We start from the raw sequence: 15,812 nt of genomic DNA, 5'->3' as shown, positions 1-15,812 counted from the left end.
CCGCCAATAAGATTGGTTGTCACTCCTTCTGGCTTTTTCACAAGCAGAACTTCGACTGACAAGATGTTTAAATGACAGCCGGGACCCCGGGGACCTGACAATTTTGGAAGAACTCGTCATGACAAGATGGTCACCCAGCCACGGACCAAAAGTGCCACGCGAGCTCTTTGGTATCAATTCAGATAGTCCTTCTATTCATATTCATTAATATTCATATTATTTATTTGCATTCCACAATGTATAAAGTAGGTGTTACAATTTAGCTTAGCGCTAGGTACAATATTGTGGACCCTGTAGGGCAAAGCAAAATAAAATAAAACTTAATGTTCAAGGTAAGTAAAGGAATTCCTAACTAAATATAAACCTATTTCTTCCCTACAAAATAAATTGACCAGCTTACTACAACATAACATATAAGTCTTAAACAAATTAGCCATGCTCCTCACAACATATGATTTAGCCAAGCGCCGACACAGTATGACAAAATGGTCCATTTCCTGTACAAGTCCAAGACAAGAATGTTAATATCCCATGGGTTGCAATTGTTTATTTTATGGGGAAGTGCCGTGTCGTGGCTGATGGCTCGAGTATGCGAAAATGGTTGTGTGTAGTACATTTATCAATGAGAGAGGTATGTTCAAGTATACCTATCCATTTACTTACTCTTTTTACTTCGTTTCTGTCGACGAAGTTTGAGACTGGAAAAAAAGATAGATGAACTAATAACTTTTTACAATAACTTAATAATAAATATATATACAACATACAACTAACTTATTACCTAATATATACACTTACTATAAATAAAAATATTAAAAAATTGCATCAAAAAACTCCTCATCGCTGCCCACCGGGAGTGTACCCAAGAGGCTGGCAGCATTGCCACGTTGGATGGCAATGCTTACTTTTTGGCCAAAATAAAAACCAGCCCTTGGGTCACCTGAAGTGTCAGCAAGTCGCTTAGCGATATCCTTATATAGGAGATGAGCACTTGGACCCCACGGCCCGAGGGTTTCAACCCCAAACGGCTCAAAGGTATAGTTACCCACCAGGGTACTATATTTGCGCCGTTTGAGGTCCTCTGCAGCCGCAGCAGCGGAACCAGCACATCGCGCCGAGCTAGGAAGGTGAGATGGTGCAAGCATTACCTTTGTAAATTCTTTCTTTCCTGTCATCTTTCTTTATTATGTGTGTGTACAAAAATTTGTAAATAAATAAATAAATAAATAAGAGTATCGACGCAGGTCGCGTCCCATACTAAAGACCTACCCATCTTCCACATACCGTCTGGTCTCTTGCCATCGTCGCGTGCCAGACCATTGGGTTCTAATATGGCTGGAACGCCGACGGCAACAAGAGCGCGACGGATTATGTCATTGATATTCGCATGCCGTGCAAAACGGCCGGCGCTGCGGCTACATGACAAGCCGTGGTGTCCAAGGCTAATGACAGCTTCACCACATGGGCAGCGGTGAGGAGAGCAGCACGCAAGCAAACAGCAAGCCGGAAAGTGGTGTCGTCAAACAAGGTGCCTATGTTTGACGACGGAAGTGCCAGAAGCCATAAACCCGACTCCCATTCGCCCACAGCCAGAAGGCGCGCTCGCTCTGCAGAAGAAATTGACGTATTAATCAGATTATTCCGTGTAGCTCTGCAGAGCGGCTCATCCCACTGTCTCTGAGAGGATGGGTTGACGGGTAGATCAATATTCGGGCAGGTGATTTTCCAAGCCTCTACAGCCTCAGCCAGGCATGGTACCTCGCAATTGACCAGTGTGGAAGGGAGAATTTTCCTGGTCAATTTCTCAGTACCACGGACGGAGGATATAAAGGCCGGTAAACTTATACTAATTAAGTAAATATACATGGTCTGAAAAATATGCTTACCGTAGGCTAGACTAATAATGTCTTCGTTATTGTGTGAAAGTAGATATGATAAGAAAGAATGTTTCTTGTGAGATGATGGCAGATAGAAGAGTATGGAAGGAGAAAACATGCTGCGCCGACCCCAAATAAAATTGGGATAAGGGCAGGAAGATGATGATGATGATTCTCTAGAGACATTAACCTAATTATCTGAAAATGTCATGTTTATTTCATGTACGTTTGTTTCACGAATCTCTGCGAAAAATACATAGCTTAGGTAGAAGTTTGGGAACGTTTTTATGTATAACTTTTGAAACCATTCTTTGTCCAGTTTAAATATATTTTTCGACTGAATTAAGAGTTGAGCAATAGAGTGTAACAGTAGTAGGTTCCACATTTAACGACTGATGAAATCACCAACAACCAGACCAATCAGGATGTTTTCCTGATAGAACTTTACAGCAATCTGCCGCAATCGGTATTAATGCTCGAATTATTACCACAGGCTCACTCAACTAGCCCTTTTACACTATAACTCTCAAAATAACAGACCATATACCTTTATCCCGACCTCACTTTCATCAAAAAGATAAAGATACAATATCAAATTCTATCAAACCACCTTGAAACAATGACGATATACCACGATTATCTTCTGTGAAACAACGTAACACCCAGCATACGGGTATCACCATAAGAATTTAGTACATAGACTATTGCGTCAGAAACAATTTGTTTATGTACTATATAAGGGAAGAATTTTCCTAGTTTTTTACACAATACTTTGTGGTCTTAGGTGATAAGTTGTATTTTGTTTAAGTGGTGACAAAATGAGGCGTTACGGGTTCTTAATCGCGGTTTTGTTTGGGATTTGTGTTGGTGCTGGTAAGGAAATTGCTAATTAATACCTAATAATTCGTCTTGGAATTTAATTTCGAGGTATTTGTCAAATATTTCGGTATCAAGATTTGTAAATGTGTTCAAAAATAATCTCATTATTTATCTTCACTTCGTCCTACGTATACATACATAATGTAATAACTTCGATCTTCGAAACAAAAATATCGGTTGATTTAATTTTGTTTGTAGTTAAATTAAATGAAATCTAAAGTGTAATAATAGGATATTGACGGATGTTTTAAATGAATCTTACACAGATAATATAATAAGGTCATCACGAAGATACAAAATAATAATAATTCAGCAATTCGTATTTCCTTTCTCAGATGTCCCAAGAAATATCTTAAAGGATAATGAAATAACTGAAGAACCTTTCAAAGAAAATAACATTAAAACTGTCGAAGTACTCAAAATGAAAGATTTAAAACCAAATGTGGAGATATTTGTAAACGGTCAAACGGGATATCAAACGCCAAACCAAGTTAAACAGGATCCTAGAAATGCTAAATGTAAGATAAATTAACTACTACTCACCTTAAAAACGTTAGAAAAAAACTTCTTTGATGTAGGAAAAATGTCAAACTTAATTTCTACAATTCACATAAAATGTAAACCATTCAGTAATAAATAATTCATTATTAACACTTCAAATATTTTAATGATATCAAATGTCAATAAGGACATTTTTTTTTTTCAATAAAATACCGCTAAAATCTAAACTGCAAAAAGGTTGCACTTTATAGAAGCTAAAATACTGCCCTATTTCTATCAAAAAAATCTGATCAAAGCCATTACAGTCAAAAAGAAATAAAACTAGAAGACAAAACTTTAATGGCATCCACGAGTTTTTGATGCAAAGTGGCCAGTGCCTTGTTCAGTATTGTATGCTGAGAAAAGAGGTTGCATTATTTTGTTTAGAATTTAGATTTTTTTTTTGTGATGATACCTAATAAAATTACAGATCATAACGTTTTGTTTACATTCAGATTCTAAAGTTACTAATTGTAACATTCTTCTTAGCTTTTTGATACCTGTCTTACGTGTTTATATGCCACTAAGGCAAGGAACTTTTGACTAAACGACCTTCATTATTTTATTTAAACAAGGTTAAAAATCTGACTCAGTTATGTAATATCTCACGAGCTGAAAAACTACTGCATAGCAACTACACAGAATCTCTGACCTTCAATTAAACTGACCTTAATTCAACTCTTCTACGTCATACAAAATTTAACAGTTAACTCTTATTTCTATGTCTTTAAAGTCTTAAATCGTTTAAACTGAAACTATTGATTGCATGCAGTCGACGCAAAGTGAATTATCAACTACCTGTGACGTCAGTGTCTATTTTTATCTCCAGCTATAAATCTGCACATACAAGTTGATAATTTCAACCACACTAAACATGTCAGGATGGCCGAGCGGTCTAAGGCGCTGCGTTCAGGTCGCAGTCCACTTCTGTGGGCGTGGGTTCGAATCCCACTTCTGACAAATACTTTTTGAACTGACCATACTGTTATTTCCTCTTACCATCACATTTTTACAAAATTAAACATTTATTTTTAACACATTATTCTGATTATAATTTATCTTCTATTCCAGTGTCATCAGAATTCTTCACTGCCTCAAGTCCTGATGCCCGTGAAGACTGGGAGCGAATTGTAGGGGGGTTTAAGGCTCCCAATGGCTCTATCCCTACCAAGTTTCTTTAAGAATATGGGGGTGTGGCATTTCTGTGGGGCATCGCTTGTCACCCCTAGAGTTATTCTGACAGCTGCTCATTGTGTTGATAGGTAAGGAAATAAGAATTATTTATTAGCATTACATCATCATTCATTTAGATAAGCATTTTTCAGCATTTATTTTGATTACCATAGCAACTCAATACTCAAGTAATTATAATTACAAAGATAAATTAATGCAGTGAAATAATATTTAATTATTTCACTGCATTATTTATATAATTGGTGCTCAGCAAATCACACACGGTTTGCTATGAAATAATTGGAAGGCGCTGTGCAACGAAAAAAGTGCTTATTGCACGTACAACAGAATTACATATTTGCCTCTTATTAAAGTCACTTCAAAGCGGACATTTATTAAATTTAAAATTAAAACCCCTGATATAATCATGGCTAAATATTAATTAAGGTTACATTCTGATCGAAATAAAAATAGAACAATTAGGTATTATTAATTCTGCCCTAATATCCATACTCCTCTGTGTGATGTCATCTCACAATTCTATTCATAATTAAAATTTCTACCAACCTTCCAGACTAAAACCTCAATACTTCAAAGCGGTAGTAGGGACCAACCAGCTGCGCTCCGGAGGCACAGCATACACCATCCGCAAGGTGGTCATCCACGAGGATTACGACGACTACATCATCAAGAACGACATAGCCATACTCTTCACTGATGAGGAGGTGGATTTCGGGAGTACCGTAGATGCTGTGGAGCTGAACGATGAGCCGGTGGAAAAGGGGGAGGAGCTCGTGTTGACGGGGTGGGGGACTACTTCGGTGAGTTGGAGTTTGTGGGTTTGAATTGTTTGATTTTCAATTGTTCAGTAACATACAGTGATATGGTAGGAAAAAGTGTAAGAAAATGTGATATTCGTTTTAGAATATGGATTAGATAAGTGCATGTACTTCTAATATACCCCATCGACTAAGTATTTAATTGAAATTAAAACACTAGAGTTTATTTTATCACTAGGCTTTAGTTAGGTACACGATTAGAAAGCTGTTTATCGTCCTATCTTATCAAAATTACAAATACATATCATACATACATATACATAATTATATTATATAATATTAGAAACCGACTTATTTTCATCATAAAACACAGAAAATTCTATATCATAAGGTACCTATACTTTAATTATGATTTAATTAAATAACCAATATCAAACTTTAACATACAGGCTTAAGACGCCTATAAAATTAGTAATAGCAATCTGTTACCAACATACGTTTACTTGAGCCCAAACCATCTACCTACTTACCACCCACAACCCTTGTCCCTCAGTACCCAGGCCGCCTGCCCAATGACCTGATGCAGCTGGAACTACGCTCCATCACCTATGAAGAGTGTAAGGAAGCCCACAAGAGTGTTAATGCTGTGTTCGAGACTCAGATCTGTGCGCTGACTAAAGCTGGGGAGGGGGCTTGTCATGTAAGTAGTTATTTAGGAAGATTTAAGATTAACTGGAAATATACCGTAATATTTTGAGGAGGAAATATTTTTTGTTTGTACCCTAAAGATTTTGAAACCACTACTAAGCCGATTTGAAAATTTTGTTACTGTTGAAAAGCTACATTAGGTGACAGGCTATATTTTAGCTATATACGGGTAGTAGCGTTGACAAAAAGCGGATGAAACCGCGGAAACCAGCTTGCCGTTTACATTACACTTTCCTGCTAATAGGTTTGACAAACCACGTCGGTCTTTTTTTAATAATAAATCCATCTAACTTGAAAAGAAACACTACGTTCTAGTTAAGAAATGTACCCACGGATCAATGTACTTGTTATATTCCAAACGTTACAATCATTTTTCATAATAATTATGTCAAGACATAATTGAAGAATAATCTTTTTTAATTGGACTAATACGTAAATAGGAAAAAATACACGCTCTATACCGTGCATTCATCAATTTTCTTAAAAATCGCGTCAATATATTTTTCCAGGGTGATTCCGGCGGTCCCCTGGTGCGGGAAGGTCGTCAGATCGGAATCGTGTCGTGGGGCATACCCTGTGCCAGGGGAAAACCTGATGTCTACACAAAGGTAAAATAAAATTGAAACTTTACGAAGAATAACCGTCAAGAAACTCCATAAAAAATTAGATATAGCAACATATTGTGAAAAGCTGATTGAATTTTGATAGCACCTATCTCGAGCGAGAGTGACTAATGCCGTTTGTTTGTTGCTTAGTGAAATCTTTAAAGATCATTATCAAATAAGACTATTGGCTATCAATATGTCTCCCAAGCCTTTTTCCCTATTGATTGGTCCCAAATAAAGTCCACTTGTCCTGAAGAAAATAACTTAGCAATGTATAATTTCAGGTGGAAGCGTTCATGAGATGGATAGAGAAGACTCTGTACGATGACGATGAAGACCACGTGAAGTATATTCACAACCACAAACACCACAGATATACCAACAGACATTAGTTAATGAACTTCGCTTACATATGTACCTGTACTTATTAAGGCAAGTGTTGTAGGAATCGCAAATACAATTATGCTGTAAATATTTTGGAAAAACATTTATTTCAATAGTGAGGTTTTGGTTACTAACTTCTAAAGTAAAGAATGCTTGTCGTGTCGTAAAATTCTTATAATATTGTAGTTATCGTTGTAGTAAAGTGGTGGATGAAAACAGTACTTTCCCTGTACCTTAGAACATTGTTGTTTCTTGTAAATATAATGAAGACATATTAATGGAAATATTATATTTATTTACCGCCTCCTCATATCTTGATACATATATGATTTTGCTTGACCAGCTTCTCTAACAAGAAATAAAACACAGCGTTATCCATAAAAAAATCTTCTATATTTAATTAAAAACATGCATAAAACTAATATCACAGCAGTTTGTCGCGACTGTACTTTACAAACACACGATTAATATAATATTCATTCATACTTTTACTCAATTATACAAATGTATCAATTATCACTGTAGCTCTTCTAAACTACTGGTTAGGCCTATCTGCAAAATAAACGGCCATTTTTCCAAATTTCATCTACAAAATAAACGAAATTTTAAGAGAACCGACGTTTATGTTGATAATATTTGGGCCTTAACCATAAAAAATAAAACATGTTCTTACTACAGACATTAGTACAGTCGTCGACAAAATCTTATTGAAGTACAATCACGTACACAAATCAGTTCTCAAAACAAACCATATTTTGTAGGTACTATTTAAAGGACAATGAACATTAATGAAAGAAATTAAAATCAAAAATATTAATAAGTAGGTAAGTTAATTAATTTTAATTATTGTTCATTATCCTCATATTTTTTAAACTAGATCTCACACTTTTAACGTTAAATATTAATAACCTTGCCCATCAAATAAGTAACTTACAAATAATCTTATTATCTTGGCACAATGAAGAGACACATATATTTTTTAGTTAAAATAGCATACACTGGCTTTATACAGTAACAAATTTTGAAATCACCAGATAATTAAAAATCTGTATCTAAAATATATGCAAAAGTATACATCATTATTTTATTTATCACTCATTCATTAAAAAGTACAATATTTATCAAGATTTGGCATTTAACAAAATCGTGATAAAACGAATTTTGAAACATTGTTTTCAGGCAATGATTTCAATTTATTTTTTTGTAGTATGTACATAATGGGTACAAAAATATTTAAATGACACTGAGTTCAAATAAATTGAACTAGTACATTTTGCAGACATCACACTCGCTCAATTTTAAAAACCCGCTGTCATTTATATAAAAGAGATATATTATATCTAATCATTATTTAAAAACTACCTTTAAACTAAAAAGGTATTTCAATAAACAACCATTTAGTTAAATTCTCTTATTTATAATCCCCGATATTTTTTGAAATCATTCAAAAGTGTATAAAAAATTACAAACTTTTCTCGATTTTGTACCTTACATCATTTCCAAAATGTAGATAGACACAACTACGATCAATATTCTTAAACGTATCCAGACGTAATCGAAGAATTCCTGAACATCCTCATTGAAAATATATTCATAAATATCATTTTGTACAGTTTCCGTATTATTTTTCTCTCCATATACATAATTATCTTCTAAAACTGCGCTATCTTTACCGAAAATTCCGACATTTTGTAAACTTTTGACATTGACAGCTTCCAGTGTTACCTGTTGTGAATTTTCACTGGCTTTGGTGGTGAATTTGAAATTTTCTGCTGGCAATATTGCAGATTGGACGAGGGGGAACTGGGCGTTTTGTTTCGTGAAGTTGGCAGTTACAGAAATTCTTTCGAAAACTGTGTCTGAATTTTCAGATCTGAAAGAAAAATATAAATGTTTTTATAAAAACCAGTAAGACAAGATCCATTTAGATAAATCTGCGGATTTTTATCATGTTTATAATGCGGTAATTGAACTTATTTACCGACCAATTTCCTCAATTTTACCATTCCCAGCCATAGCACTGGGAAGTGGTAAAAGGAGGACGTTTTTAAGGGCTGTCCAATTTAATTTACGTGAAAAAATGATAATTTATCCAACCGAATTTCAATACACATATTTAACTTTGACTTTTTGTGAGTAAAAAGCTAACTTACCCAGAAATAAGACAGATCTCAGCTGCAATATTGTGGTGATCGCTGACTGGAAGCACGCCATTGAATGCAGCCAACTTGTAGCTCGCTTCGTTTTTGCTACCTAAAATAGCAAACATAAAATTATTACAACAGCTTACTTTTAATTTACTTGTCCTATTATGATTACAAGGGCAGATCTTTTTATTATATAATACGCCAAAATTGAAATTCAGGGCAACCATGTTTTTGTAAAAAGTTAAGTTAAATACTCTGCCTAATATTAATCACTTCATTGTCAACTAAGCAGACACAATAGTATAATCAGTGTGTACATATGAATCATGTGTCACAGGAAGGTTATTAAAATCTTTAAGCTTTTCCTAGCAGTCAAATATTTCAGGCGAAAACAAATACGAGAGGAACATGAAAAAACATAAAAAAACTATAATTTACCTGAAGCAGTTTTGACATAGAATTCACAGCAGAAACTTCTATGGCAGATGGTATCCTTATAACCCATGGAGCTAGCTTCAAGATCCAGAGGTCTGATGACGTATTGACTTAGGTCTGCTTGATGGAAGGTAGAAGGCTTGATAGATAGCACCGTTTGAGACGCTGGAATTAAGATATGAATTGTAGATTTGGTGTCGACAGGCAAAGTATTCCTAATCTTTAGATAGTTTTGTGACAAGTAGATGATTAACATGTATGAATAAAAAGTTAATTTCTTTAAAGATAACATTGTTTGTATAATATAAAATTATTGAACACATATCAACGAATGAATCGGCAGAATAAGTGGTAAGTTAATCTATAAAGCCGTGACCCTGATAATAGAAAAGTGTCTCCAACAAAAAAAAAATTGATGAGGTATAATAATAAATGGTAAGTCAGCAACGCATGCTTAGGTAATTTTTTATGCAACCTTCAACAAGACTGCCACAGATAAGCTCTTTAACAATAGACAGCTCACATTAAACATTATAAACTAAAATAACTATAGAAAACTGAACACAATTTGCAGTTACATCTGCATAGCAAATCATACAAAATGGCGAAGCATTTGCTTATGACGTCATACCTAAGATTACTATCTAACATCGTATGATACACTCACGCGATGATAAACTTAGAAAAACATGTTTGTATGAAAACAGTATTCGACATCTTAAGATTGTTATTGATCGCGTATTTGCTTGATAATTTGAAGGAAATTATAGGCTTATAAGTGAATTTGAGAGATAACTTCTATCTTCGCGGAAGTAATTAAATTGCCTGCCATAACACTAATATTTTGAAAATTACATATCTTTTCTTATCCATATTTTCATGAGTTAGTCTCTCAATAAATTCATGAATTTCAGGCCAATAATATGAATACAATACCTAAGACGATATAATATGAAATGTTTCCAAAAGCCCATATAAAAAAAACATAATATACTGAATTTTTTGTTTATTTGTACACTAAAAATTCCTAAACTACAGAACTGATTTGAATAATTCTTTTCCTGTTGGAAAGCTACACTATCCCCGAGTAACATAGGCTATGTTTTATCAGATTACAGGAAATAATTCGAGAAAAAACAGCTAGTTTAACTACAAAATGACCAATAACTTACCACTGCCTCCATTCTTGTTCAACTCAGCAACTAGCAGTGACTCTTCACCAGTCTTCAGACCAGCTTTACCAGCATAGATGCCAGCAGTTGACACCAAGTTAGCGTTCATGATGTAAGACCAGGATGGAGCGAAGGTAGCAGCTGTAAATAAAGACAGATGTTAGAAAAATATCCTTGGTTGTACTTACATGGAATTGGAATTTTGTGTGTCTCTCATCAATTATGGTTGGACCGTTTTGCGGGGCTCGGTTAAATGCCAAAAGATGTTGTAAAGAATAACAGAGGGCAGTTTTATATATAATAAAAATATGGTGCGACGTAAAATTTGAATCCAAGCAATTTGCCTAAGCAGTTCCTAACAAAAATCAAATCGAAGAAGAACTAAATACCTAATCTCCTTAGCATTTTGAACCCCAACGATATTTAATAGCGAAACTTCATGTTAACGTAAGAAGATTGCTACTCAGCAGCAGTAGTTTTTACAATTCCTTGCAGAGGCCGTCAGGCGAATTTGAGAAAACTCTGGCAACGGAACTTCTTAGGTGATTAAAATCTGCAGCTCAAGTGCCAACAACAGGAAGAATCGTAAGGGGTATACAAATCTTTTTCAATTACTCACCATTTAACAAAGCGACCTCAGACTCCCACTCTCCCGCCATCACAAAGTTGTTGACTCCTTTGAAATGCTCTGCATCATACAGAGCCAGGTCTTCTTCCATCACCAGGCCGAAGGTTACTCCAAAGTCTGTGGTGAACGTGACGAGGTCCGAGTGGGGGGTTGTGCAGTTTGCAATGCCGTTTTGAGGTTTCCTATACCTGAAGAAGAAGGGAGAAGATTATTATTTGGGTTATGAATACCTGAATCACCATCGACTGTGTTTCGGATGGCACGTTAAACTGTAGGTCCCGGCTGTCATTGAACATCCTTGGCAGTCGTTACGGGTAGTCAGAAGCCAGTAAGTCTGACACCAGTCTAACCAAGGGGTATCGGGTTGCCCGGGTAACTGGGTTGAGGAGGTCAGATAGGCAGTCGCTTCTTGTAAAGCACTGGTACTCAGCTGAATCCGGTTAGACTGGAAAGCCGACCCCAACATGATTGGGAAAAGGCTCGGAGGATGATGAATACCTGAATCAGGCCTAGGTTAAGTCAGTTTTCTGAGAACAACTATTTACTAAAAATTTTACGTTCAGGTGCAAGAAAAAATGACGTTTGTATTGTTGGTGAACCTGGACTTTAATGTTTTGTAAAATTGAGCTCTAATGGATGAAAATGGTATCCTTTAATTAAAAGGATTTATTTACTAGGTTCGAGGTTATTTATAGAAGTTTGGATCGATGCCAAAAGGAAACTGTGAGCTCTTATAATCTTTCTCTCTCTCTGAATATCGGACATTAATAAACTTATGGGGTCTGGTTTTTGGACAATATTGGGTCTGGAAAAAGAAAGAACAGAAAGATAAAATATGGTATTGTTAATAAAAATCATGTCCTTTAGGACAGGGCTTGCACAAACCTTAAAAAAATCCTTTACAATCATATAAATTTGTTGTAAATACTTACACAGCAGCAATATCTCCATTCCTATCGAAGACCAGGTTACTTCTGACAGTTTCATACGCCATGCCACATCTTGCTTTCTCATACAAATGTGTAGCGATGTACACGCCAGCCTGTCTAGCCGTTTTCGAGATCGAGTTTACCAACTGTAACAAAAAGATAAGTTTTGAACAATTTACAATTAATGGAGGAAAAAAATCATCATCAGTTTTCACTGACTGGAGAATTGGTTAATTTTTTCAGTAGGCACGAGGCATAATTTTATATTGAAAACTGCTGTTATTTTAATGCTTCATTTCACCAATAGCCTCTGAGATTACTCATTACAGGATTATCTTACTAACAGGGATAGGAGACTGTTAGGTAGGAAACGGTTTCGTCTGCAATCTCCTCGACGTTAAGAGCCCTCTTAGCTCAGATCTGAGCCTCTTAGCTTGTCCTTTGTATAACTCCGGGATCTCAAGAACAAGACGGTAAGTTCTTTAGAACCCTTTTAACTTGCTCAGATAATAATTTAGGTACCTACACATTAGTCAACAGAGGTCATTTAAATAAGCCTCCTTTACAAAATTTATTTTTATGCAAAGTTCTAAAATTGCATCTCTCAGCGTACTCCTAAATTACCATATTTCACCTATCTACTCGGACCATATGCAAAAACCTTTATAATAATATCCTACCTAACATCTAAATCCTTGAATAAAATAAAAATATGTGGTAATAATATTAAACTTCATTCTAAAAGTTCACTCAAACCGGTGTACGTGACACACCATGCATTCACAAGGGGAGACCCGCCAGAGCGAGACGGAACAACAACAAAGAACATTTAGTACTACGTTAGAAAGAGACGGCTAACACGTGCAGCGCGCATGATCGAAAGCTTTGAAACCGTGATTTGTGCTGCTAACGGCCGCTTCCAATATACTATCTATAGATAGATGATTGTTAACGGTCGTAAGGCGCGATAAAAATAGTTTTAATTTGTGTTATTGAGAGTCTTAAAGCTTTGTTTTTTTATGTTTAAGTGTTAAATAACTTACCTCATCATATTTATCGGCAGATCCTGGCAGCGATGGGAGAACTAAGATGTCTAAACCCTGTAAATAAAATGAAAATTAAGTCAATTTCAGACAGTCATGAAAAAGCGGACTGAAATATGGATTGCCTCGTTTGGATCAACAATAATGTATTGTACGGGCTAACAAAAGCATGATAGGTAGATGACTAATTTTAAATACACGGATAGGTACCTACTTAGTAAGTAGGTAAGGACTTAATTTTGCATTTATATGTGATTCCAGTCACGTATAAAAATACAAAAATACTTTTAACATAAATATCTATGAACAAAGAACGTTACAAGTCCTCAGAATAATATATTTCTTACAATTTAATGCAGTAAGGATATTTTCAAAGCGCATGCGCGGAGGGTCATCGACCTCTCAGCTGATCACCTCGTGGTGTTTATTTACAAAACGATGTTCTACATTTGAATTTCAGTTTTCATATTTAGAACGCGTGAATATGAATCTCGTCTTTTGGCGCGGAATTCCACAACTTTTTTTTAAATCTTGACCCGAATAGAAAAAAGTCCAAATAGGTATGTAACCTCTTTAGTAATTGATATCAAGTATGGTGGTGGGTGGTGGGTTATCATTGTTTTTCTTCAGTTATAGCTGTGTTTGCAAAACATTGCTATCGCAACATAACATGCTGTGACCCCTGATGTCCCTCTAGAATTTGCTAGAGAGGTCACTGTTCTTAGTTTACCAAAATAAAGGTACCTACAATAAATTGACAACGGCAGGTATTGGTTAAAGTTATGAATCCATAACTATCCCAAGGTACTTTACGACACGAAGGATAAATAACGTACAGGAAAATCAATAATACATAGATTTTACCTGTAAATTCTTTCAGTTTATTTCAATGTGCTAGTAATTCCCTCAGTGCGCGAGTGAAACCGCGCGCAAACTCTAGTACTATATTTTTTTATGATAAAGCTTATAATTATTATGGAAATAAACCGTCTATTTATAAAAGTAAGATAGCAGAAGACATATTTCTACATTCTGTATGCTTTTCTTGTTTGTCTGACTCACCGTTTGCCCAGCCTGTTGTATGAAAGGTGTAAATTCATTAATTTCTTTGTTTTGTAGCAAAACACCGGCTTTGTAGGTCTGAAACAAAGATATTAATGTTTAAATATACCTAGTGTTGATAAAAAACGCAATTAAACGTTTCAGAAGATGTAGCTGAATGTGCAATAATTCATTTTCTAAGCTATTTATTGAGTCTAATTTCGTTAAAGTGCATTTAATTTTGACGTAACTAACTTTAATTATGAAACTGATACACGTCATTAACCATTTTATTCTTCCTTAATATCTTAATCAACATAAAAAAGCGAGAAATTCTACAGTTTCATTTAATGACATCATTTAATTGCAATTAAAGAACCATAGCCTAATTTTCGTCAAGATTACGTTGCTATAGATAGATAGTATTTTTTCTATCTTTCAATTTTGAATATCAAAGCCTTAAGAATAAAACGTTAAATTGACCCAAAAAAAACATCACGCTCAATTTTATCTCTGCATCCGATAATGCACTGGAAACTAGAGAGGTCCCTTCAAAAGAGTCCTAATATTATGTCCCCAATAAATCTGAAGAAAGGGCGTACGTGACACCGGTCCATACATTCTTAATTCAAAATTTAGGCCGAAGGGAGATTCCTCCGTTAGAGCGAGAACGAACAACAACATTGAACGATAACGCGTACATCAGACAGAGATAGAACAATAACACGCGGGAACTGCATGATCCAAGCTTTGTTCCAATTTTGAATAGAAATGCTGTACCTACGTTTGTTTATTAGTTGAATGGTATTTTATTTTGAACTTATTCTTTTGTTGTTTTTTTGTTTTTATTGGAATAGAAACAAAAGAGATTCGTGCCTTTGTACCTATTGTTCGAAAATAAAATGAATATTGATGCTAAAATGCCAGTTTCTTTGCTAAATATCTAAGTACATATTTAAATTGGTACCTATTTGAATAAATTGCATAACAAAAAAAAACACATTAATAAACATTTAGATCTAAAAAAAATATAAAACACTTAGGTAGTTCATGATCACAGTGTCGAAAGTTTTGGGGAGGGTAGTTTTAGTTCCTTATCCTTTTCCTATCATTTTTTAACTTGAAAAAAAAACCTGCCAAAGTAGTTTCAATTAAGATCTTCATAACACAAAAATAATGAAACTTAAAAAGTAAAAAATAAATAAAACAAAATCTTACCTCACTAGCCATCAAAGAATTCACACACAAAAAGCAAACCACTATGCTTAGAAGCTTCATTGTTCAAATATCACTGGCACACTTTTATAAAAAAAAAATAAAGAACAAAAAAATATTTGAAATAAATTCTGTTCTATTTTCAAATAAGGCGCGAGTCCTCGTCCTGTTCAGTTGGCGCGCGACGCGACAATGGCGGTGTTGTGCCTCGGAGACGCAGCTTAGGGCGAAAATATTGCATCTGATTGTGGCGTGTA

General features: G+C 35.0%; 2 protein-coding genes and 1 non-coding gene across 3 annotated transcripts; 2 read left to right on the top strand and 1 right to left on the bottom strand.

Moving 5' to 3' along the window:
- Positions 1–2,546: 2,546 nt before the first annotated feature.
- Positions 2,547–7,179, top strand: LOC110382105 (chymotrypsin-1). The gene is given in 8 exon segments (XM_064041181.1): positions 2,547–2,750; positions 4,368–4,454; positions 4,457–4,477; positions 4,480–4,558; positions 5,044–5,290; positions 5,802–5,948; positions 6,466–6,564; positions 6,846–7,179. Coding segments are annotated over 8 exon segments (843 nt in total). The 5' UTR covers positions 2,547–2,695; the 3' UTR covers positions 6,954–7,179.
- Trnal-cag (transfer RNA leucine (anticodon CAG)) lies at positions 4,173–4,256 on the top strand. The gene has a single exon. It is a non-coding gene; the product is annotated as a tRNA-Leu (tRNA).
- A 137-nt stretch (positions 7,180–7,316) lies between the features above and the next one.
- On the bottom strand, positions 7,317–15,812 carry LOC110382106 (vanin-like protein 1). The gene is made up of 9 exons (XM_064041180.1): positions 15,559–15,812; positions 14,362–14,439; positions 13,300–13,356; positions 12,260–12,402; positions 11,319–11,515; positions 10,700–10,840; positions 9,531–9,692; positions 9,099–9,198; positions 7,317–8,818 (listed from the first exon to the last, which is right to left on the bottom strand). The coding sequence occupies exons 1-9, from the start codon at positions 15,616–15,618 to the stop codon at positions 8,434–8,436; spliced, it is 1,323 nt and encodes a 440-aa protein (XP_063897250.1). The 5' UTR covers positions 15,619–15,812; the 3' UTR covers positions 7,317–8,433.

The sequence above is a fragment of the Helicoverpa armigera genome, chromosome 24 (genome assembly GCF_030705265.1).
Source record: "Helicoverpa armigera isolate CAAS_96S chromosome 24, ASM3070526v1, whole genome shotgun sequence".
Lineage (NCBI taxonomy): Eukaryota > Metazoa > Arthropoda > Insecta > Lepidoptera > Noctuidae > Helicoverpa > Helicoverpa armigera.
Note: the sequence above shows the minus strand (reverse complement) of the source record. Positions and strands in the feature narration are given on the sequence as shown.